Source organism: Lissotriton helveticus, chromosome 3_1 (genome assembly GCF_964261635.1).
Source record: "Lissotriton helveticus chromosome 3_1, aLisHel1.1, whole genome shotgun sequence".
Taxonomy (NCBI): domain Eukaryota; kingdom Metazoa; phylum Chordata; class Amphibia; order Caudata; family Salamandridae; genus Lissotriton; species Lissotriton helveticus.
Genome location: NC_136061.1, coordinates 1969499574 through 1969521932, shown reverse-complemented (window position 1 = coordinate 1969521932; position 22359 = coordinate 1969499574). Strand labels below are relative to the sequence as shown.

Sequence of the window (22359 nt, the reverse complement as noted above, 5' to 3'; positions counted from 1 at the left end):
CAGTTCCCATTCGTGTATTTGTTCTGACTCTCTGCTTAAGATGTCTGATATCTGATTTTGAACTCCTGGTAAGTGTTCAGCTAACAGATAGACTTTTTGAGGAATGGCCCATCTCCAAATTTCCAGTGCTAGTCTGGATAGTTGGAGAGAGAGTCCCCCCCCCTGTTTTTGAATATAATACATTGCTGTCATGTTGTCTGTTCTGATCAGGACTGCCTTGTTGAGAATGTGCATTTGAAAAGCTTTCAGTGCTAGGAACACTGCTAGTAGTTCTAGATGGTTTATGTGCAGTTGTTTTTGCTGTACACTCCATCTCCCTTGTACTGTGTATCTGTCCATATGAGCTCCCCAACCAGTGAGCGATGCACCCGCTGTTAGCACCACTTGTGGAATTGGTTCTAGGAACGACCGCCCTTTGGAAATGTTTGTTGTATTCCATCACTTCAGAGAGCGATGCGTGCGGTCGTCTACCAACACCAGATCTGTAATCTGACCTTGAGCCTGATTCCACTGTGTTGCTAGACATTCTTGAAGCAGACGCATTTGTAGTCTGGCATATGGGATTAGCAGTATGCAAGAGGACATCATCCCCAATAACTGCATGAACACTCGAGCTGTTAATGAGTGTTGCGGTTGAAACCTTTGAATCAATGTAAGCATTGTCTGAATCCTGACTGGATTGGGGTATACTTTGGCTTTTTCTGTATCTATAGTAGCCCCTAGATACTGTTGCATTTTGTTTGGTTGCAGGTGGGATTTTGTGTAGTTCACCGTAAACCCTAGCTGGTGCAGCAGTTGAATTGTCTTTTGTGTGTTTTGAAGACATACCTCTTGTGACGTGGCCTTTATTAGCCAGTCGTCCAAGTAAGGAAAGACATATATTTGCTGTCTTCTTAGGTGTGCTGCAACCACTGCTAGGCGTTTGGTGAATACCCTTGGTGCTGTTGTGACGCCAAACGGAAGGACTTTGAACTGATAATGTTGTCCTTCTACCACAAACCTGAGGTATTTTCTGTGGGCTTTGTGAATTGGGATATGAAAGTAGGCGTCTTTTAGATCCAGTGTAGAAAGAAAGTCCCCTTTCTTCAGTAAAGGAAGTACTTGTTGTAACGTGACCATGTGGAAATGTTCCGAATTTATGTATGCATTGAGGGGTCTGAGGTCTAGTATTGGCCTTAGAGATCCGTCTTTTTTGGGAATTAGGAAGTATAGAGAGTATACTCCTGTTCCCTGCTGATGTTGTGGAACTTTCTCAATAGCATGCTTTTGTAGCAGTGATAGTACTTCCTGTTTTAATAATGTCAGATGATCTTGGCTCATTGGACGCTGTCTGGGGGGATGTTTGGTGGGGTAGCTGCGAGTTCTAGGCAATAACCATGTTGGATAATTTGTCTCACCCACCTGTCAGATGTGATGTTTTCCCAGACAGGTAGGAACTGTGATAGGCGTCCTCCGACCGGTGTTACGTGGTCTGGGGGGAGCTGTATGAAGTCACTGTTTTGGGGTAGGGGAGTTGCGGTTGTTGTTATTTCCGCGACCTCTACCTTTGTTGTTGTTACCTCTGTAACTGCCTCTCAAATTCCCTCTGGGTGATGATGGTGTGAAAGAGGTTGATTGCTAGCTTGTGCCTGTATTCTTTGATCCGCCTCTATAGGTGGATCTACGAAAGGAACCCCTGTGAGCTGGCTGTTGCAATGCTCCCATTGACTTAGCCGTTTCTGTGTCCTTTTTCATCTTTTCTAACGCCTCATCTGTACCTGATCCGAAGAGTGTTTTACCATCAAAGGGCTGATTCAATAAAGAAGTCTGTACTTCCTGTTTGAACCCTGAGACCCAAAGCCATGCATGTCTTCTTAACATGATGCTGGTGTTTATGGATCTTGCTGCAGTGTCTGCAGCGTCTAAGGCGCACTTGATGGAAGTGTTAGTTATTATCTTCCCTTCTTGTATCAGCTGATCTGCCCTTTTTTGAAGTTCTTTAGGGAGATGTGTAATGAGTTTTTCTAACTCATCGTAATGAGCTCTGTCATAACGTGCAAGTAGCGCTTGAGTGTTTGCTATGTGCCAGCTGTTTGCTGCTTGGGATGCAACTCTTTTGCCGGAGGCATCTATTAACTTGGACTCCTTGTCAGGAGGAGGAGCCTCTCCTGCTGTTAGTGAGTTTGCCCTCTTACGAGCGTTTGAGACTACTAACGAGTCCAGAGGTATTTGCCCCTTAATAAACACTGGGTCTTTTGGGGCTGCCTTATACTTTTGATCAATTCTTGGGTTTAACACCCTAGTCCTCACCGGTTCTCTGAATATGTCTGATGTATGAGTGAGGAGACTTTTAAGCATTGGTAGGGTCCCTGAGGATTTTTGTGCTGCAGGTAGTGTTTCTAAAAGGAAATCTTCTATCTGAGGCTCTGTATGTAAATCTACCTTGTGGTATTTTGCTGCCCTATTAATTAATTGTGCAAAACCCGAATTATCATCAGGGGGAGAGGGTTTTGAGGGATACAGGTCAGGGTCATTATCATTATCTGACACTGCGTCATAATCCTCCCATGGGTCTGTGTCTTCTGGGATAGTATTGTCATCCCTAGGAAGGTCCCCATCCCCTGTGTCACTTTCTACATCTGTTTGAGGTGCAGATGGGTGTGGTGTAGAAGGTATAGGAATAGCTGGCAGAGTATGAGGAAGAGGAGAAGAGGGTGTGTCCATAGGTTGTGGAGACAGTGGAGGAGTTGTATTTGTCCCCATTGTTCTCTTCTTAGGAGGAGGAGCTTTGTCCTCCGACGGTTGAGTCTTCCTCTTTTTAGGTAGTTTTGTCACCACCTTGCCAGTCTGTGGATCAATGAACAAAGTCTTTTGTTTTGGATCTGTTTGTTGCTCCTGTGTCGGTACCGAAGTTTTCGGGTCCGAAAGGTGCTTTTGCTTCTGTATCTCGGTGTTTTGTGTTTCCAGCACCGAGAATTTGCTCGAGTCCGATTTTTTCAGTGTCGATGTCGATCGTTTCTCGGCTCCGACGTAGTGGGAGTCCGAGTGTTTCGGTTTCGTTGCCGAGCCCGAAGGCGGGGCGTCGGAAACTCTTTTCGGTTGTCTGACTGGGCTCGAAGGCGGGGTCGACACCAATCGGGGTCGGTTTTTTGGCAAAGGGACGTCGTCACTCACGGTTTGATGAACGTCGACTTCTTCGACTTCAGACTCGTCCGCTTCCGACTCCGACCCGTCCACATCTTCTTCTTCCTCAGGGTGTTGGACCTCGAACAGTTCTGGGACTGCATCTGACTCCATCCTCGACATCTCGTGTCTTAGGGCTCGACGGTTTCTGATCGTCGACTTGGAGGAGAAAGCCGCACAGGCTTCACAGTCCCTGGATTCGTGGTCAGGTGATAAACCTCGTGTAGGTCCTTGTGTGGGAATTTAGCACCACACGTTGGAAATTTTTTGAATGGAGTCCTTTCCATGGACTCCGGGCTGGACTACGTCGAGATGGGCCTCCCGGTCTCGTTGACGTAGAGTTGGAATTTTTTGTTGTTGACTTCGAAGCGCGTCGGAATGGAAATGAACTCGCGCTCGATAAACAATACCGTCGAATTGGAAAGGGAACACGAAATACAACTTCTTTCTCGAAGTCGATCCGGAGCGCTTCGATCCTCATCCGAACCCGATGGCGGAAAAAAACAATCTAAGGATGTAGCCGATGCCCATGCGCACTATTACCCAAGGGAGGAGTCACCAGCCTCGTGACTACAAAAGACTTCTCCAAGAAAAAAACAAGTGCAATCATCCGAGCCCAACACCAGATGGCGATCTATTCATAAATGTACCATCTGCAGCCCATATGCCTTGAACATATATATTCTTAGAACTACTGTGTGGTTCTCCTTTCATTTAACCAATACAATAAGAATGCATTCTGGTAAAACAAGCTGCTTAACATTCCTTCAAGACTAAGCCTGAAGGCTGCTCTCCACAGTTACCACTCGGATAGCTTTTTAAGGTTATCTTTGACCTCTTAAATCACCATAAAGGTTGTTTGGACTGGTGCAAGGTGCCCACTTTGATTAGTGAACATCATATACAGGCCAACTTCTCACATATTGTGACCAGAGTGTGCTGTTGACACTGTTGATGAGTGTTTGCTTTGATAAGTCATTTGTCCACATATGGAAATATGTGGATTTGTTGCCACATAATCAGCTACCACCGCGAAGGCACTTGGTGAATATCCTAAGTGCAATAGTAACACCGAAAGGGAGGACCATAACTTGAGATATTGGCGATGTGTTCAGTGTACTGGTATATGAAAATCGGCATCTTTTAGGACTAGTGTAGCATAAAGTTGCCCTGTTGGAGCAACAGGATCACATCTTGTAGGGTTACCATGTGGAAGTGCTCTGACTGGATGTACTCGTTTAGGGGTCTGAGATCTAGAAGTGGCCGCATGGAGCTGTCCTTTTTTGGGTATTAATTAGTGAAGTGAGTATACTCCTGTACTCTGCTGACATATAGTACAGGCGCAATAGCTCCTTTTTGGAGGAGAACTTTGACTTCCTGTTTGAGTAGTGTTTGATGTCCCAGTGATAGCCTGTGGTCACGAGGCGGAATGTTGGAAGGTTTGGTAATGAGCTTCAGATAAATGCTGTGTTGGATAATATCCAACACCCAGTGGTCATGTGTTCGCCATGTGCCTAGGGAAATTATGTAAGTGACCTCCTACTGGTGTTATGTAGTCAGGAGGTAATCGAGGGAAGTCACTGCTTGGTGGTGGGTGTAGTTCCACATGGGGAAGTACCCTTTCCTCTACCTCCGGAATTGTTACCTCTATAGGACCCTCTGTTGACCCTGTTTGCATTAGGAGGAGTTTCAGAGGAGGTTGTTTTGGCACCTCCTCAGTAGTTGTGGCTGCGAAAAGAGCCACAGAGTAGGTGTTTTTAGAGCCACCATTGCCTTTGCAGTCTCCATGTCTTTTTCAATTTTCTCTCTTTGGTCCACTTGAGGGTCAAAGAGATGTTCCTTATCGAATGGCATGTTCAGCAGATTTTGCTGAACCTCTGGTTTGAAACCATAAATACAGAGCCATGCATGCCCTCGGAATAGGATGCTAGGATTTATTCCCCAGGCTGCATTGTCAGCTGAGTCTAAGACACAGCAGTTGAAGGTGGTTGATATAAGCTTGCCTTCAGAGACAAACTCTTGGACCCGTTTTTTGTGCTCCTCAGGGAGATATAGGAGAAGATCCACGGTCTCAAGTCAGTGAGCACAATAGTACCTTGCAAGAAGGCGATACACTAATGGTTGGTTGATTGTGATCCTACACTTTTACCTGCTGCTTCTATATGTTTACTTTCTTTATCGGGCGGTGGGGCTTCTCCACTGGCAGTTGGGTTTGTACGCTACAGAGCGATGGTCATAACCAGAGAGTCTGGTGCAAGCTGTTCCCGGATGTAGATGGGGATCAGATTGGGAGGCTTATACTTTTTATCCACTCTGAGTGCTATAACCCTTGCTCTAACAAGGTCTTTAAAATTTACTTCTGTATGCCTAAGCATGCCCTTGAGCATTGGTAGGTTTTGTGTCGATTTGTGAGTGGAAAAAAAGTGTTTTGAAGAAGAAATCTTCTAAAGGCTCTTTATGGAGTTTCACTTGAACGAGGCAGCTCTCCCTATAAGCTCCTGATAGGATGTAGAATCATTAGGAGGGGAAGCTCGGGCGGGCAATATAGAAATTCGGGTCTGGGTTCCTTGGTGGCTCTATGTCATAGCTATCCCAGGGGACGTTATGTGTTGGAGAACCAAAAGTGTCCTGTCACCCACCATGCCCAGCTCAGAAAGTGGAGACCCCTGAGGTGAAATATGAAGTGGGTCCGCTATAGAATGTGGATGAGAGGGTGAAGCTGGTGGAGGTGGTGCTGCAAAAGGGAAAGGACTTTTTCCAATGTTTTGCAGGAACCAGCATGTCCAGACCCTCCTGGAAAGACAACTGTCTTTTGGGTGGTAGAGGAATTTTTGCCGAAGGGTGGGCAAGGGTTCAGCCTGCATGAGGATTGATGACAATCTGCTTCTGTTTAGCATCCAGTTGCTCTTTGAGTCGATGGAGGATTGATCTGCAGGAATCCGGTCTGGATGTCCGCGTTGAAATTTGTGGCTGCGCCACAGGTTTCAGTACCGTACTCCGCTCGGCGTCGAAGCGGTGGACGTGGAATTTGGCTCAGCACAGAGGGTGGGGTTGGTGCCGGGTGACATTAGGAGGCCAAAGTGGTCGATACCAAAGGTTTCGGCTTTGATTGTTATTTTGACACTGAGCCCGAAGGGGAATTGTCCTAAAGAGATGCTTGGTGATGACAAAGGTCGGATGGCAGTGGTGGACTGAGGGTCTCTGTATGATGTTCCAGAGGAGCCGAATGTCTTTTTGGATGATCAAAACAGTGTTGAGGGGCCGTGGGTACCCTACTCACAGACTGCTTAGCAGGCGTTACGTCCTCCATCTCCAGGTCCCTCTCAAGGTCAGAATAGGAGCTGCCCAAAACCTAGAATGCCTCTTCCTCCTAAACCGGCAGTTGAGGATGGTGTTCTTCCTGCTCGTCACTGTCAAAGACCAAAAAGGTATTGAGTGTCCTCTATGCTTCTTCGTAACATCGCGCGCAAACGTACAAGACGGTCTTAAAGGTTTCCTTGGAGCGGAAGGAGGAGCAGGAGTCACAATCAGCTTCTCAATGTTCCCATGGCAGGCAAAGATTGAAGACCTGGTGGCAGTCGGTCGACGGGTACTTTACATGGCAGCGAGAACAATAATGGATGGGCGTCCATTCCATCACCAGCAAGGGAGTCTTGAAAACACAGCAGAGACTGGAGAAGGACTGAATCTATTAAAGATCCAATAATGGATAAGATAGTGAGCAAACTAAATAGAGCACCATGACTATGTCGAACAGTAGCGCAGTCACACATGTCCAAACCGGATGGTGGAAAGAAAACAATTTAACAATGGAGTTGATGCCCATGCACATTATCACTTAGAGGAGTCACTACCTCATGACTCTTCAAAGAAAAACAACTTGCACACATCTGGACCCAACACTAGATGGCAGGATTATGTAAAGCATGTGGATCTACAACCACACCTGCCTTGAACAAGTAGATTTGTTTTGATTAGTCTTATTTAGCATTTTTTGTTTTTTCATATTTTTCTTTCTAGACAGCCACTTAGGATAAACCTCTGCTCCCTTAATTTCAACTGGGATCTTTGTTGTATCCGACATTGAATTCTGACACTGTCTGCAGCTCATCTTTGACAGCAGGCTTGGGTCTGTTTATAATACCTTCTAAGTTATGTGCCTGCATTTTGCTGTGTTGAATTTTTCACAGCTAATCTGTCCATCATCTCCTGTTGTATCGTTTGCCAAGAAGCAATTATTGAGTGCAGGACACTGGGTAAAGTCCTATGTTTGTCTATGAGGTTACCACAAAAGTAGTTTTAATTACATCAATTTGCACGTTCATTTTCATCGATTGAAGATTTAAGACGTCAATTGTTGGTGCAAATAATGCTGCAAATGAATTAACATGATTGCCAATGGGTGGTTGTTAACTATATTATCACCAAGACTTTCATTTAAAGGTGACTTGAAAATTATGGTTTCAGATGTATCATCAGACCCAAACGCTACTCTGATGGGTTCATGGTAATGTTCATGATCTACGGACCTTGTATTCCCCATACTGTGGTTAATTTTCAGATCCTCCTTTTACTTACTATACATACACTTGTGATACCGCTGCAATGGAAAGTATCCGGCATGTGCCTTTAGATTCATTAGGAGGACTGTCCCTGACCGTGGTCGCACTTATTTTGACTACTATCCATTATTTCCATTACTACATCAACTTCTATAGATACACGGGGGTTATTCTAGGTACAGTACACAATGTTGTATATCCTTTAGCAAATCATTTCTATCTTACGTCTGAGAGCTCTGTTACCTGTGACTTACGTATTTCTCCATGGACTAGATGTCTTTAAAAGTGAAGAATACTACAGTTGTCTGATACTTGGCAGGCATCTCCTAATTCGGATGGTTGCACACAGTCGATCATTCCCACAACATGCTTGAGATGTTTTTTATACCATCACTGCGGGAATATGGTGAACTGGTTACAATCGGGCCTTTTTATATATTAATTTAAGATAATGCAGTTTGTGATGGTAAATTTAGAGGACAGCACAGACTACTATCAAATAAAAAAAACTCATGAGGTAATTATGTTTTCGTAGAATTCAACAAATCCTCTGCTGAATCCGGTATGTGCCCTGGTTCGCCTTAAGATAGAGGTCACCTGTCCTATGTTTCATCTGTACTGCATGATCAGAAAAGCACTTAAAATAATGATCGACTGAATACATTGCTCCACTCTTCTGAAGACTGTTTTTTGCTCTAGTTTGCTGCATCAGAGCCCACCGTAAAACCACAAAAGCAGCAAGACTTACCTTGATTAGAGAAACATGATACTTGTAGGATCAATTGCAGAACCAGAATTACTGTTGCTGTTGGCTACAATCTAGCTGCGTTGCTATAAGCAATATTATTGACCTCCTCCAAATTTCTAGTTTACTTCCAGTGTTATTTAATTAACCCTGTGTTAGTAAAGCAATAATTTAGTAGTTAATTTTCTACATTTCCTCCATTTATTCTTGTGGACAAATGGGCAATCCAACAACTCTCAGATGGCATTTCCTGCGGTCTAAGTTTCAAAAGGTCTAAGAAGCAAAGAAGGCACAAAGCCCAGAACACGTTCAAGACCCCTGTCTGTCCAAAGTAAGCAGCACTGAGGCCCCCACACTCTACAGGCTGATCTACTCCACATGATGTCAGATTGACTCCAATGCTGCACCTGGAGATCATACTCTTACCGCTCCTCTTCCAGCACGCCGGCACCCAAGCAGCACTGCTGGAGTTTTGGCTAGGCCGAGACGGGTGGCTCCAGTGAGGGAGCAGAGGTCATGCAGAAGGTACGAGGGCCTCAACAGCTTCTGCGGGGTCGGGGCAATCACCATCTGGATGGACAGAGGCTGCGGCTCCAAGAGCCCGCTGCACCACCTCAGAATACCACCAGGAGGGAAGGGCGACATTTGCAGGTAAAGTGCCCACATCCACCGTGGCAGTGTTAGCTGCAGGGGATCGCAGCTTTAGGGGTAAGAGGAATGTATTGGGGAGAGGATGTAGCCTTATTGCTAGAGCGGTCGACATCGAAGCTGGGGAACTGGGTTCGAGTCACGGCAATGACGCTCAACATCCTGTGATTCTGGGCAAATCACTTAATCTCCCCGTGCCTAACAAAAAATGAATGTGTCCTTGTGTAATGAAACTGGTGCTACGTAAAGCGTTCTGACACCTGATACCTTCGGGTCTAGTTCGCGCTAAATAAAACTCTATAAAAATTTTTTTTAAATATATTTAAAAAATGTAATGAACCCCCTGTAATGCTCTTTAATGTCAAGCGGTCCTGAGGCAGATCCTGTAGCTACAAGCGTCGTCACTTGACAGAGCACAAGAAGGAACAGGTAAAATGTCTTTAATTGCAAAAGTATTGCCCAAGGGAAAGATGAAGTGTGTGATCTGAGTGGATAGCTACCATTTGTAAAGAGCGAAGTGTCAACTTCTGACTTTGTCCGCATTAATACTGCATGTTCCCAAAGGCAGACTCCCCCTTACATGACAATGCAGAAAAGAGTGGCGCATTTCCACTGTCCCGTTCCCAGCATGCCACACATAGTGGATGGACTCCTGGAAAAAGCATTTGGCAGATGGATTGAAGAGCTAGGTGCACATGTTGAAAGGCTGGTCTGTCAGAGATCAAAGGACAAGACTATGCAGCTTGAAACATTGGGCTTCCCTGCCGCATTCTGAAGAGTATGAATTCAGACTTAATTGAGAAGTCGATTTGTTGAAACAAACTAAAAAAATAAATAAAGTGTGTCTTCCTTGATCAACCAGACTTCGGGGGAGGACAGCTTAGGAGATATGAATATGAATGTCCTGTGTTTTTGTGCAGAGATTCCATTGAGGGAAAATATTTAAGTAGTCATCAACCTGGCAAATGTTATTAACTTGAATGAGTGAGCCCTTGGCTTCGGCAAACTCTGAAATCACTTGTTGAAAGTCAAATGTTTGATAGACATTTTTCCTGTAGGTGGTCCTTTAGAGCACAGTGAATGGACTTCTCTAGGCTGCCGAGGTAACGGAGGCCCCCACCTCTGCTCATGCAATGCAGACCATTTGCCCTACCTAGCTTCTTCTGACAACACTGGCACATGACACATGCTTTCTTAAGAATTAATGTCTGCTTGGATACCATATAATGGTGACAATCTCTGCATTGAGTGTGTCTCAGAAACAAAACAAAAAGACAATGACCCGACATGCATGAAGTTCCCTCCCTGTGTGCGGAAGCAATTCTTGATACTCAAATCCCAGAGAATATGTTAGAAGTTCCACTTTAAAGATGGTGGGCTTCATCAAGCAGAAGTCCTGTGGTCTGCTGCTGGCAATGATTCATCCCCAATGAAGTGGTTCAGACACCTCTAAATGGGGGGGGGAGCTAGGGGCATCAGTGATTGTAATTCCCTAAGATGGGAAAGACAAGCGACAATGCTCTTCATACAGGCCCATTTCCTTTTTTAATGTTGATTTTTAGTTATTCACGGGTATCCTGCCATCTCACTTGTCGCCACTCCTGCCCGGGTTGATCGACCCTGATCAAGCAGGTTTTGTCCACAACCGCCAATGCGCGGACAACACCATGCACATACTTCATATAAATCGATAAAGCCCTACGCTTAGACACTGTAGGAATGCTTCTGCCAATGGACGCTGAGAAATAAGACAGTGGGTCATGTACCCTGGTGTCTGTCCGCTGGCACAGCGTCACCTTACCACATTTGAGAAGTGGCTATTGTCCAAAGCTCACAACACCCACCTCATATCGCAGTTATACTGCTTAATAAGACAGACCCCAACACCTCATAAGTCGCCGAGCCAAAAGAGATGGGAACTAGAATTAGAACAAACACTTACCCAGCTAGAATGGGAGGACATTTATTAGAGAGCTTAGCATACTGCACTTAACGTGGCTAGCGTAGAGACAGACACTAAAATAACAACTTATTGGTACCTTACTCCTATCAGACTCCACAAATGCAACCCAACAAAAGAACCCTTGTGCCGCCCCGAATGCGGCCTACCTCGCACTTTGACCCACATACTGTGGGATTGCCTTCTATTAAAGTCCTACTGGGTTCAGGTACTTCAGAAGATAGATACTCACTTTGAGACTGAACTGCCCTGGTTCCCAGCATACATACATTCTCTTAGGTTTACCGAACGCTCTCATGTTCCCTCTCAAATCACGCAGAGGTCCCTAATTATCACTGGCCCTGGGTGCGTCTCTCCATAACATCCTTGCACACTGGAGAAGTAGCCGTCTGCCCACCCAAACGGGATGGTTGCATCGAATGTGGTACAGTCTTGGCATGGAGCAGATCTCCCTTTCACCTACTGATAAGAGTGCTTCATTCCCTGCCCTTTGGAAAACCTTTTTATCGCTACTATTCTCTGAATTTAAAGAACTCACCTGCCCTAGATATTTGAGACTACTGCGCCTTACTCATCAGATGCAGACAGTCCCACAGGATACGGCATAACAGGCCTGCCCGCTATACAGATAGGTGAGGGAGGAAGGGAGGGCTTTTTGGGGAGGGGAAAGATGCTGGGGTTTAGTTAATAGTTTTATCGCTTCTCCATGTGGGGGGATGTAATAATGCATATTTAGTCTTTGTGGTGATTGCATTTGTTGAATGCACAAATTCAATAAAGAAATTATAAACATGAATGAGGTGGGAAAATAGAAATTTACAGGTGGTGTCTCGGTTAGAAAATTTCAAGAGAGGTTAATGCTAAAGCTGCTGTCTATTCATCAACGATTATGAAATACTAGAACCTTTGAGAAGGACTGGATGTACTTCTGAGCCAATAAACTGGAAAGTAGTCTAAAAATAAATGTGCTCCTGAATTTCAGCTCAAGATCGAGTTGATGTAGGATAGCATCCAGGGAGATATAGTGCCCCACGTAAGAGCTCACGACAGCTGCGTTGTTGCATTTTGCATGGGGAATCTTCAGGGAGCCCTGAACAGTGATTTTGTTGCTGGGAAAAAAAGGTTCAATATTCAGAGGTCAGTGGGACCAGAGGGGTAGACTACTGTAGTGGGTGAGGACTGCCCAGGGGGATTTATGAAATGCAGCACATCCTTCAGGAATAACCCTTTGGGATGATGCATCTTATTAAGATGGCAGTCCTGGCAAGTAACGTAACAGAACTTGATGAGGAGGAGTGGATGGAAGCGCTGGCATCCCCGAGGGAGTGGGAGATATCCTCGAAGCTAAAACTGGCACCGCTGAAAATATTGCACAGGGTATATGTTACCAGGCCAGCTTTGGTCAGGATGGGGTATGGAAATGAACCTAATTGCAGGTGGCGGTGTGGCCGGGAGGGCAGCTTTTTTCATGTGCTGTGGGAATGCCCCATATAGCGAGATATTGGAGGGCAGTCACCTCATGTATGGGAAAAGTTCTGGGGCAAACAATAACAATGGAGAGGCCAAGCGGTGTCTCCTCCATATATGGGACTCGACTGACTTGAGCAGTAAAGTTGAAGTTAGGGTTAGTGGTCGCTAAAAGGAGCATTGCTAGGAAGCGGGGAGTTCACATAGGCCAGACGCTGGGAATGGGAAAGGGACATGGACTGGTCCATGTTTCGAGAAAAATCGGTATAAGTCACGAGAGGATGCCCTAGGAAATGGATTCAAGTATGGGGGAAGTGGAACAACTATAGAGGTACGATATGTGAGCCACCCGAGTTACCGACACAGCCACCCCTGGAGGACCTAATACCCTAATGTTCTATTTTGAACAATACTGTATACTTAGCAGCATATTATTTATTTATTTATAAAGTTTTATATAGCGCGGACTTGAACCTGAACGATATCAGAGCGCTTTACAGTTTGATGGAAATGAAGGTAACAGATCAGTACATGAGTCAAATAGGTCATATACATAGGCATTGAATCAAATAGTGCACACATAAAAGACCATATATAAACCTGGGGTAAACGAAGAGTGGGCTAATAGATGAAACAATGACAAAAGGGAAGCAAATACAATAGTAAAATACAAGATTAACAACCAATACTGTAGTATGTCCGATGTGATTAGAGTAGACAATCACTCCTCTTGTTAATGTAAGAACTTATTCATGAGAAATCTTTTTGCTTGCAATTTGAAAGCAACCTTGGAAGAGATTCTACAGATTTCCGGTGGAAGAGAGTTCCAGATTTGTGGTGCAGAGCCCGAGAAGGCTCACTGGCAAGTTCTCTTTTTGCAGAAGATCTGGGGTTTCAAGAGGAAGGAATTAGCACTCCTCGACGGTCTACTCCCTCTGGATAGTTCTAGCTTTTGAGCAAGGTAGTTAGAGGACAAACCAGGCCGCACAGGATAATAGTGAGCGAGGCAGGGAGAGGGCAAACCAGGCCGTGCAGGATAATAGTGAACGAGGCAGGGAGAGGGCAAACTAGGCAACCAGGGATAATAGTGAGGGAGAGGGTAAACCAAGCCACACAGGATAATAGTTAGCGAGGGAGAGGGCAAACCAGGCAGCACTGGATAATAGTGAGCAAGGCAGGAGAGGGCAAACCAGGCTGCATGGGATAATAGTGAACCAGGCAGGTAGAGGGCAAACCAGGCCGCACGGGATAATAGTGAACAAGGCAGGGAGTGGGCAAACCAGGCCGCACGGGATAATAGTGAACAAGGCAGGGAGAGGGCAAACCAGGCCGCACAGGATAATCGCGAACAAGGCGGGGAGAGGGCAAACCAGGCCGCACGGGATAATAGTGAGCAAGGCAGAGAAAGGGAAAACCAGGCCGCATGGTTTAATAGTGAACAAGGCAGGGAGAGGGCAAAACAGGCCGCACAGGATAATAGTGAACCAGGCAGGGAGAGGGCAAACCAGGCCGCACAGGATAATAGTGAACAAGGCAGGGAGAGGGCAAACCAGGCCGCACGGGATGATAGTGAACATGGCAGGGAGAGGGCAAACCAGGCCGCACGGGATAATAGTGAACAGGGCAGGGAGAGGGTCCTCACAGGATAATAGTGAGCAAGGCAGGGAGAGGGCAAACCAGGCTGCATGGGATAATAGTGAGTGAGGTAGGGAGAGGGTAAACCAGGCCACACAGGATAATAGTGAGCGAGGCAGGGAAAAGGAAAGTCCTTGCAAGGGTTGAGAGCAGTGGAAGCCGGAGCTCGCTTCGCATGGTCTGGAACCGAACCAGAAACAGTGTGAGTTGCAAGAATCTTCCACTCCCCCTCCCCTCCAACCCATGTGCACGTATAAAAAAAAGCAACTGAATAAAAATTCTGGAGGACTAAACAATGTTCTACAAGTGGATGGTTACCGGCTACCTCTGGTCAATCCTTGCGTGACCCATGAGATCCTAATGACACAGGAACAAGCCAAAAGCAAGAAAAGATACTGACCCTCTGAGCCTGGAAGAGTAATGCGAACGTCAATTGAAAGGGAGGTAAGCAAGAATGATCCAGTCCTGACTAAACTTCCAAGTTAACACAAAAGAAGGGGATGGGACTTCTCATGCCTCTAGCATCTAGTATCGTCAGTTGCCTTCACATCGGATGGACCTCTACAGAATAATGCAAGATGTGTGGAGGGACACCCATCCTCTCAGAGAATATTTTTTCAGCTCTCCAGTATTTAACCTCTGTGGTACTTACGATATATGCTTCACCTCCTTGCACCCCACTGCCACCACCATTTAGCAGCCTTGATTATTAATGTGGAATACCTCGGGATACCAAAATTTGATCACTTCTTCCCTATTGCTTTATTCTCGTGGTGAAGGTGGCTAACCTTCATCTTGACATTACATAAACCGGCCTTCAAAATATGATTTGAGATACCATAGTAAATTATATCAAAGAGCATACTGACTCAATGGGCGAGGCAAGCTTAGAGTGAGAAGCTGTTAAGATCATGGTCAGAGGGCTGTACATCAAAATAGGTCTGGGAGTAAGGAACGCATGCATCGTAGGAAGGAGAGGCATATGCTACAAAGAAAGTAAGTTATGTGATTTTTGTACAAAAAAATTGTTAAAGAAAGCTTATTAATAACCTCCTTACTGGAGCATAAAAAGTAGTACGTTACATTTCTGGAGAGACAAAGGTGTTGAGACTTGAAAATATACATCTCATTTGTAATTTGAAGGGAATTTATAAAGCGCCGAAATCACCCCAAAAGGGTATCTCTGTGCTGCAGAGAAGACATCTTCATACCTAAGGTGATAAGCCTGTCTGATTAATGGCACGCCAAATCAAAACAAACACTGATAGCTAGTAACTGACAGCTTTGAAAGGTGAAAATTAGAACATCTACTATGTGCAAAATTACATTAAAGCCATCTTCTATGCTTACTATTCCCATCTCTGCTCCTCCAGCATCAAGCATGAATCTACCTTACCAGTGGTTACTTTGCAGTTGTCCTGTTGCTTGCTTAGAACTGATAGCTTTCTTAATCTATATGTATGCCTTGTTTGCGATTTGTACAGCGCTCTGATACCCTGACAGGTTATGTTTGTATTATATAAAACACCTCAAATACAATAAATAATACTCTCACTACTGCTTCAAGCTAAAATAAGACCATGTAAAACGCAAGCCAAATGACCACTGGAAAGGAATCTATGGAAAACATGCTGCAGCCTCCATGAGACTCAGCTTTACTAGATATCGACCAGCTGCCACATACTGTACTTATACCTGAAAATAAACGAAGCAGGGGGACATAAGACTATGAATACAACAACCTGAATTCTAGGGGGCACTACCCCTATAGTCAAAAATAGCACATGACTGAAAAGTTGCTCCTGAAGAGGATTTAAAAGCATGCACTGCAGATCTTACAATTGGCTTTGATAAAGCCCTCATGGATCGAGGCAGACATTACCAAAAAGACAACAGATCACAGCATTAATGGGAGGATAGAGACTGAAGAATGCCTACTCCAAACATAAGCAGACACTTAACAGCTGGTAACCAACACTACAGCTCTCTTAGAATAACAAACCAAAATGATACTCATTAGTGCAAAGAAAATGTAAAACAGGTCCCTAAGAAATAATAGTCTCATATAAAAATTGAGAAGACATGGTGCAATAAAATATGCACAGCCACTTACAGGAGTTTTTAATAGGTATATTGCAGGGGGGCCCTGGCTTTCAATCAAAAACACCTATAGGGTTGGAGGGAGTTCTGCAAAGGTCAAGGAGAAGTCCAGGCATTTTCTTGCAAAGAAGCCTGCATTTGGCTAATTAAGTAGATCTTGTAGCAAGCCAAATCCAAAGTAAGTGTGGCACATTGCGATACACTGATCATATTGTACCAGGATCTGTCAGCTGCTTTGCTGCAGAAGCGAAGAGAATGTAACCTGTATTGCAATAATCCAATAAGCGATGCATTGGGCATCACCGATTACTCCTTTGAGGAATTCAGGGCAGATGGAAACAAAGGTACACAGAAGGTGGCATGGGAATGTTTGACTGGGATGAAAAAGACACTTAGGGACTTAACAGATCGCAGACCAGGTTACTTATCTTCTGTAGCTCTTTCTGATGTGTACTCAAATCAATTGCTTCCAAATGCAGGTAGGTGACAGTCAAACTAAGCAACAACCTTGCACCGCTCTGGAAGTGATAGTGCAGAGTCGCATATAGGCATCACTGCTGCACACGGACATCAGTTCTGTCTCCCATGCAGCCCAAAATGGTGCAAACAAAGCATTTGAGGTTTTTAACAGACATGTGTACACTCCAGAAAACAAGGAGAAGGAAGGGTGGTAAACAATCAGAGCACATCAAAAAGAGTGTTGCTGATGGTAAGTAAATTGCTATTTTGATGGATGCAAACAGACTCCTCAACTTTAGAATACATACCCAAGCAGTACTTCCCCACAGGTGAAGGGTCTGAGAGGTGGACTCATACCAAAATGTTCTACAGAAATGAGTAAGCAAAATGTCGCTCTCTGTGGACCAGACTGTCGATGCAGTAGTGCTTGGTGAATGTATGCAAGGGTGCCCATGTAGCAGTCTGGCAGATGCCTAGGACAGAACACCCATCGCTAATGCCATAGATGCAACTATGACTTGGGTGGAATAAGCACACAGGTCCTCTGGATGTCCATTTTGGCTAGGGAATAGGAGGATTTTATGTGCAAGATGATCCACTAATAGAGGGTCTGTTTTTGCACTGTCTTCCTTTTCTTATCACCTTCAAAGTCCACGAACAGCTGGTCAGCTACACATTTTTTTCTGTGTGCACTCAATGTAAAAACTTAGCTCTCTCTTGGATCGAGCCAATGGAGTCTCTCCCCCTAAAAGGGATGAGGCAGAGAGAAAAAGGCAGGATGAGGGTAGGGCAACCTTTGGCAGAAAGGAAGCCCAGGTTCTCAGCACAGATTTGTCAGAAAGTAAAGTGGATTATGACGTCTGCACTGACAGAGCATGCAGCTCACTTGCAAGCTGCACCGAAGTAGCTGTGATCAGGAACAACCTCTGTGAAATCGAGCCACAGAGAAGCAGTTAACATGGCCTTGAATGGCGTGCACACCAGAAATGGAAGGACCTAATTTAGGTCTCATTGAGGTACAATGAAGGGCTTTGGAAGAAACACGCGAGTTAACTATTTGCAAAACCTCATTACAAAAGGTGATCTGAAAAAAAAGGCTGACTAGACAAATGTGAAAAGACACATAACCTTTCCATGTATCAACTGGAAAGCCTTGCTGGGCTACGGATAAATGAAAACAATACAAATATAATGCCTCAGCCTGTGAGGGATCAAGGTGACTCTCCTCACACCACGGCACATACTTCTTCCCACGTCAGAAACAGATTGACTCAGTCGAATGGCATCTGGTCACGAGAATCATATCAACTAATTCAGTTAACAAAATTAAACAACTTAATTGTAAATCTCCACTCAGAGAAATATAGATTTGGGTGCAGGATTCTGCCTTGAGGGCGAACCAGAAAGTCCTCCCGAAGAGAAAAAGAAACTGGAGGGCAAATGGTCAGACTCAACATATCTATGTGCTACAATTTCCTGCTCCAGTCGGGAGCTATAAAAATTACTTTGGTCTGATCTGTCCGACCTGCTTCAGAAATAGAAGAGTTAGCACTGGGAATGCATATAGCATGCCTTTGATCAACTGCAGGAAGAATGTGTCACTTTAAAACCCTCTTTGCAAATACTCCTGTGCACAATATTGTCAAAACTGCAAGTTCTCATGGAGATGAAAAGATCCAGCCAGGGCAAGCTCCTTTGGTTAAAGATGTCTCGGGTCACTCCAAACCCCATGCCCGATTGAAGATACTATTCGTGGTCTGCCATGAGGCGCCTACTGACTAAGTCTGCTCTGGCATTAAGAGAACCCGCAAGGTAACAGGCTACCAGGAGGAGTCCTTTGTGGATCAAACCACCTTCAAGGGGAAGCTCCTCCTGCACATGATCCAAAACACCATGCGACTTTGCTTGTTGCAATAAAGTAAGACTGTCATGTTGTCCATTGGGACCTGCACCTGCCTTCCGTTGATGGATGAAGGAAGGATGAATCAGTCACCACTGTCAGCCTTCAGTGGGCTATGAACAGTAGCCTACCACAGAGCATCTTGGTGTCCAACCGGACACTACTGAAGATCTTGGGCTGTTTCCTTAAGGATGCAAATAAGGTGTCATGGGAATGCTTGAGTGATGCATCGGTCACTACTGTCAACTCTGGGTGGGGTAGGGTGAATGGCCTGCTTCAGAGCAAGTTGGTGCCCACTGGCCACCACTGAAGATCCTGGGCTGTCTCCTCTGAGAAGCAGATGTTGTGAGACAGAAACCCTCAGTGTTGTGCCATTAGGCACAAGGGACTGGGTGAATGCATGAGGCCTGAAACCCAAGAAGCCTAAGAAACATCTTTACCAAAACCCAGGAATGAGACAATCTCTGACATCCTATTCTGAATTTCCCAGAACTCGCTGCAGGGTGGAAAGGCCTTGAACATCAACGTGTGCAGGATGGCCCATATGAATGGGATCATCTGCATAGGTGTCAATTCGCTGATGGAAAACCCCGATAATAACAGAAGGATCACAGTTGCCTGAAAGTGGTCAATGAATGACTACGGCAAGCCAACCTTAATCAGCCAGTCACTGAAGTACAGGCATATATGGATCCACAATTGCCATTACCTACGTTAAGATTCTGGGCCACAATGACGTTTTTGATTTTGTTCTTCCATGTGAAGGTTTTCAGAGAGTGAAAATTCAAGAATGGCCTTAGTCCACCGTACTTCTCGAGCATTAGGAAGCAGTAAAAGTGACACCCCTCATCCCATCTCCAAGTGCATTACCATCTTGGTGGCGCCATTGGACAGAACGGACTTGACATACTTCAGAAGGATGGAGGTATGAACTACCAAAACTAGAGTAGGCACAGATGGGATACAGAGGTTGAGGGGGATGATATGAATGGCAAGGTGTAACCTTTCTGAACAATTTGCTGCCCTCAGTGACCTCAAGTGAGAGATTCCCAGCTGGGTAGGAAAAACTGAACCCCTCCTTTCTACTGGTTGTGTGAGTGTCTGCAAGAGGGAATCAGAGCAGCTTGGAAGCTGTTGTTGCATGTCAAGAGGAGGTGGAAAAATCCTGCCCAAGAAGGCGTCTGCAGCCTCAGCTGCCACCACGTTCTCTAGAGCTGTAAAAAGTTAAACCCGCCTGCTGAACAGGCTGTGAGTCCATAGGCTAGACCGCGCAAGTTGCCTCTAAACTTTCTGCACTGCAGGTAAAAAAGATGGCCAATAAGAAGAAGCCTAGAGAGTGGGTTGTAATATGGCTGTCTTTGAAGCTTTAGCGCCAAGTCGACCTTCTACAAAGAGCCTGTATCCATCCAAGGCCATCTTGTGTTCCACAACAAAGTTTCTCTTCCTGCTCTTAGATCACCTTAGAGAACATCATGATGCATCTGTCGCACAACTTAGATCATGACTGGAACCGAGGCACCACAAGCAAATGTTGTGCGGAACCGTGACAGACATCTGCTTTTTTGCAGTTGTGGCACAATTTAAAAACAGTCAAAGTGGTGAGGGCAGAGGGCATTTTCCCTGCACACTATCTTCATTCTTTTTGCCACTGGAAGAACCAACTTAGCATCTACATTGAAGAAGTACAAAAAGAAAGGAACTGTTAGGATGCAGAGTGTACACTTATATGCAGCTTCACACAATCACTTCCTGGGTAGCATGAGGCTGTCACAGAGTTGTACAGCACCTCCTACTGACAACCGCTTTGAAAATCAGAATCCTGTCTGGCAATTGGGATTATTCTAACTAAGAGGAATCAGGGGCGAGAAGTATACCTCAGAAGCATACAACACGTCATCGGGACTGAACTGTACAGGCAGAAACCCTATTTCTCTTCCCACAGTAAATGATGCCACAGTGGAAAAGAAAAATTGTGTGTTTTGTAAAATACATCCTCCAAGGAAATATTCATTGGTTTTGAAGCCAGAAGCAATGGAAGTTGAGCGAAACAGCACTTGAGTAACTTCATACGTAATAGCCGAAACACAGTACAGTTGTCTTAAGGTAGTAGTACAGATGAGCCTAGTGCCAATTTGTACTTCTTTTTCTTCTTCTGATTATCATTGCTTCTAGCAGAAGCTGATCCTCATAAGGCATGCTTTGTTTTCAAAAGTGGTACAGACTTTTCAGAAGAAGCAATGTTTCCAATCCCTATAAAATGCGTTAGGATTTCAAAAGATAGGCTCTTGTATTTTTGGGATAACCAGCACCAAACGCCGAGGCCCTGTGTACTCAGAGGCAATTGCTTGGTCAAGGATCATAAAGAAGTTGAGCTTAGTCTCTAAATTGAGGGGTGTGGCCAAAGGCCCACAAACGGCTTAGGGTTTTTACAGTGCAAAGGAATTTAGCTCTGATTAAAAATATGAGCACTCACCTAAAGAAGATTTATTTGAAAAGCTTGTTGATACCAGAGTACCTAAAGTTTTGTAGCTGGTATTGTCCATTCAAGAGGTATACTCACAAGCGCATTTGCCTAGCTTTCGCCACCTCAAGTGTAGAATCATTCCCCATATCCGGACTGCTATGTTGCACAGATACACTATCCTACTTAATTTATAGGAACCGTAAGACGCTTGGGAGAGGAAAGGACACCTCATCAACCACTGATCAATTCCAGCACAGACGTTCCAGGAACTCACTATATGCCAATCTTCAGGTACAAAACACAAGTTTCGTATGAGTCTTCTGCCAAGCACTAACTGAAGTAAACCATGAAAAAGATGCAAGGCAGAGGGAGGAAAATACTTTAAGTTTAATGAGAATGAAAATGTAAGATAAAAGCCCTTCCAGAAGACACAAAAAGCTGAAGAATTAAAGCACTGCCCAAAAAGGAAAGAGTACCAGCAAAGTCAAAACTAGAAGTTTTCCTGGCCATTAAGGCTGTTGGTGTCTCACGGATTTAGGCCTGAGTTTGCAGAGAGACACTCGCATGCGAGTGCTGCAATTGATATCATGCAGTTTTTAGAAGCTTTTGGTTTTAATTCCCAACTGTCTGGGAAATAGGTCAATCAGGGCAACAAAATGTGCATATTAAGAAATCCAAATTAAAGGGGCAGAGGGTAGCTTTGATCCACTTGCTGAAATATTGTGAGTCACTGCCTATCCTATTTGGTCCTCAGTTTTGCGTTCTGGTCTGGCAGTTATACGGAGTCAGTCTTTATGGAGGTGTATTGCAACAGCACAGTGATAATGATTTGAGTTAAGTTTTTACCAAACAAATAACTCAAGACTATTAAAAATGTGTAAGGTTTTTAGCTATATGAGATTGTTCTGTTTTTCTAGTTTGCTTTACTTTTGCGTTAGTGTCAGCACTGGGATTCCTCAACAGGCCTCGAATGTTTTACAGTGTTCCTTCCCAACATTTTTCAAGGATTACAGGTAAACGTTTTGCAAACTGTACCACAGAATTATTGTGCTGGTGACCTTGAAACAACTACAACACTTACGCTTTGAAAAAGACATCCAAACTCATGGCTTGGCAGTTCGGGCTGGACTGTTCCCATGAGGCACAGGGTCAGACTGATTTGCATATGGCCATGTCTGAACTGAGGTGGCAGAGTGGGCTAAAGAACGGTGATGGATTAAACCCAGAACTGTTGACTGGGTAAGAGTGCTTGATTGG

At 44.8% G+C, this 22359-nt stretch overlaps 2 protein-coding genes across 2 annotated transcripts in view; both read right to left on the bottom strand.

The window, feature by feature from the left end:
- Positions 1 to 22359, bottom strand: part of SPG21 (SPG21 abhydrolase domain containing, maspardin) — a 328125-nt gene that overhangs the window by 67142 nt on the left and 238624 nt on the right. The gene's annotated exons all lie outside the window — the stretch shown is intronic.
- Positions 1618 to 2337, bottom strand: LOC144825356 (uncharacterized). Its single transcript, XM_078684147.1, has one exon. It carries the CDS (start codon positions 2335 to 2337, stop codon positions 1618 to 1620), a length of 720 nt encoding a protein of 239 aa, XP_078540273.1.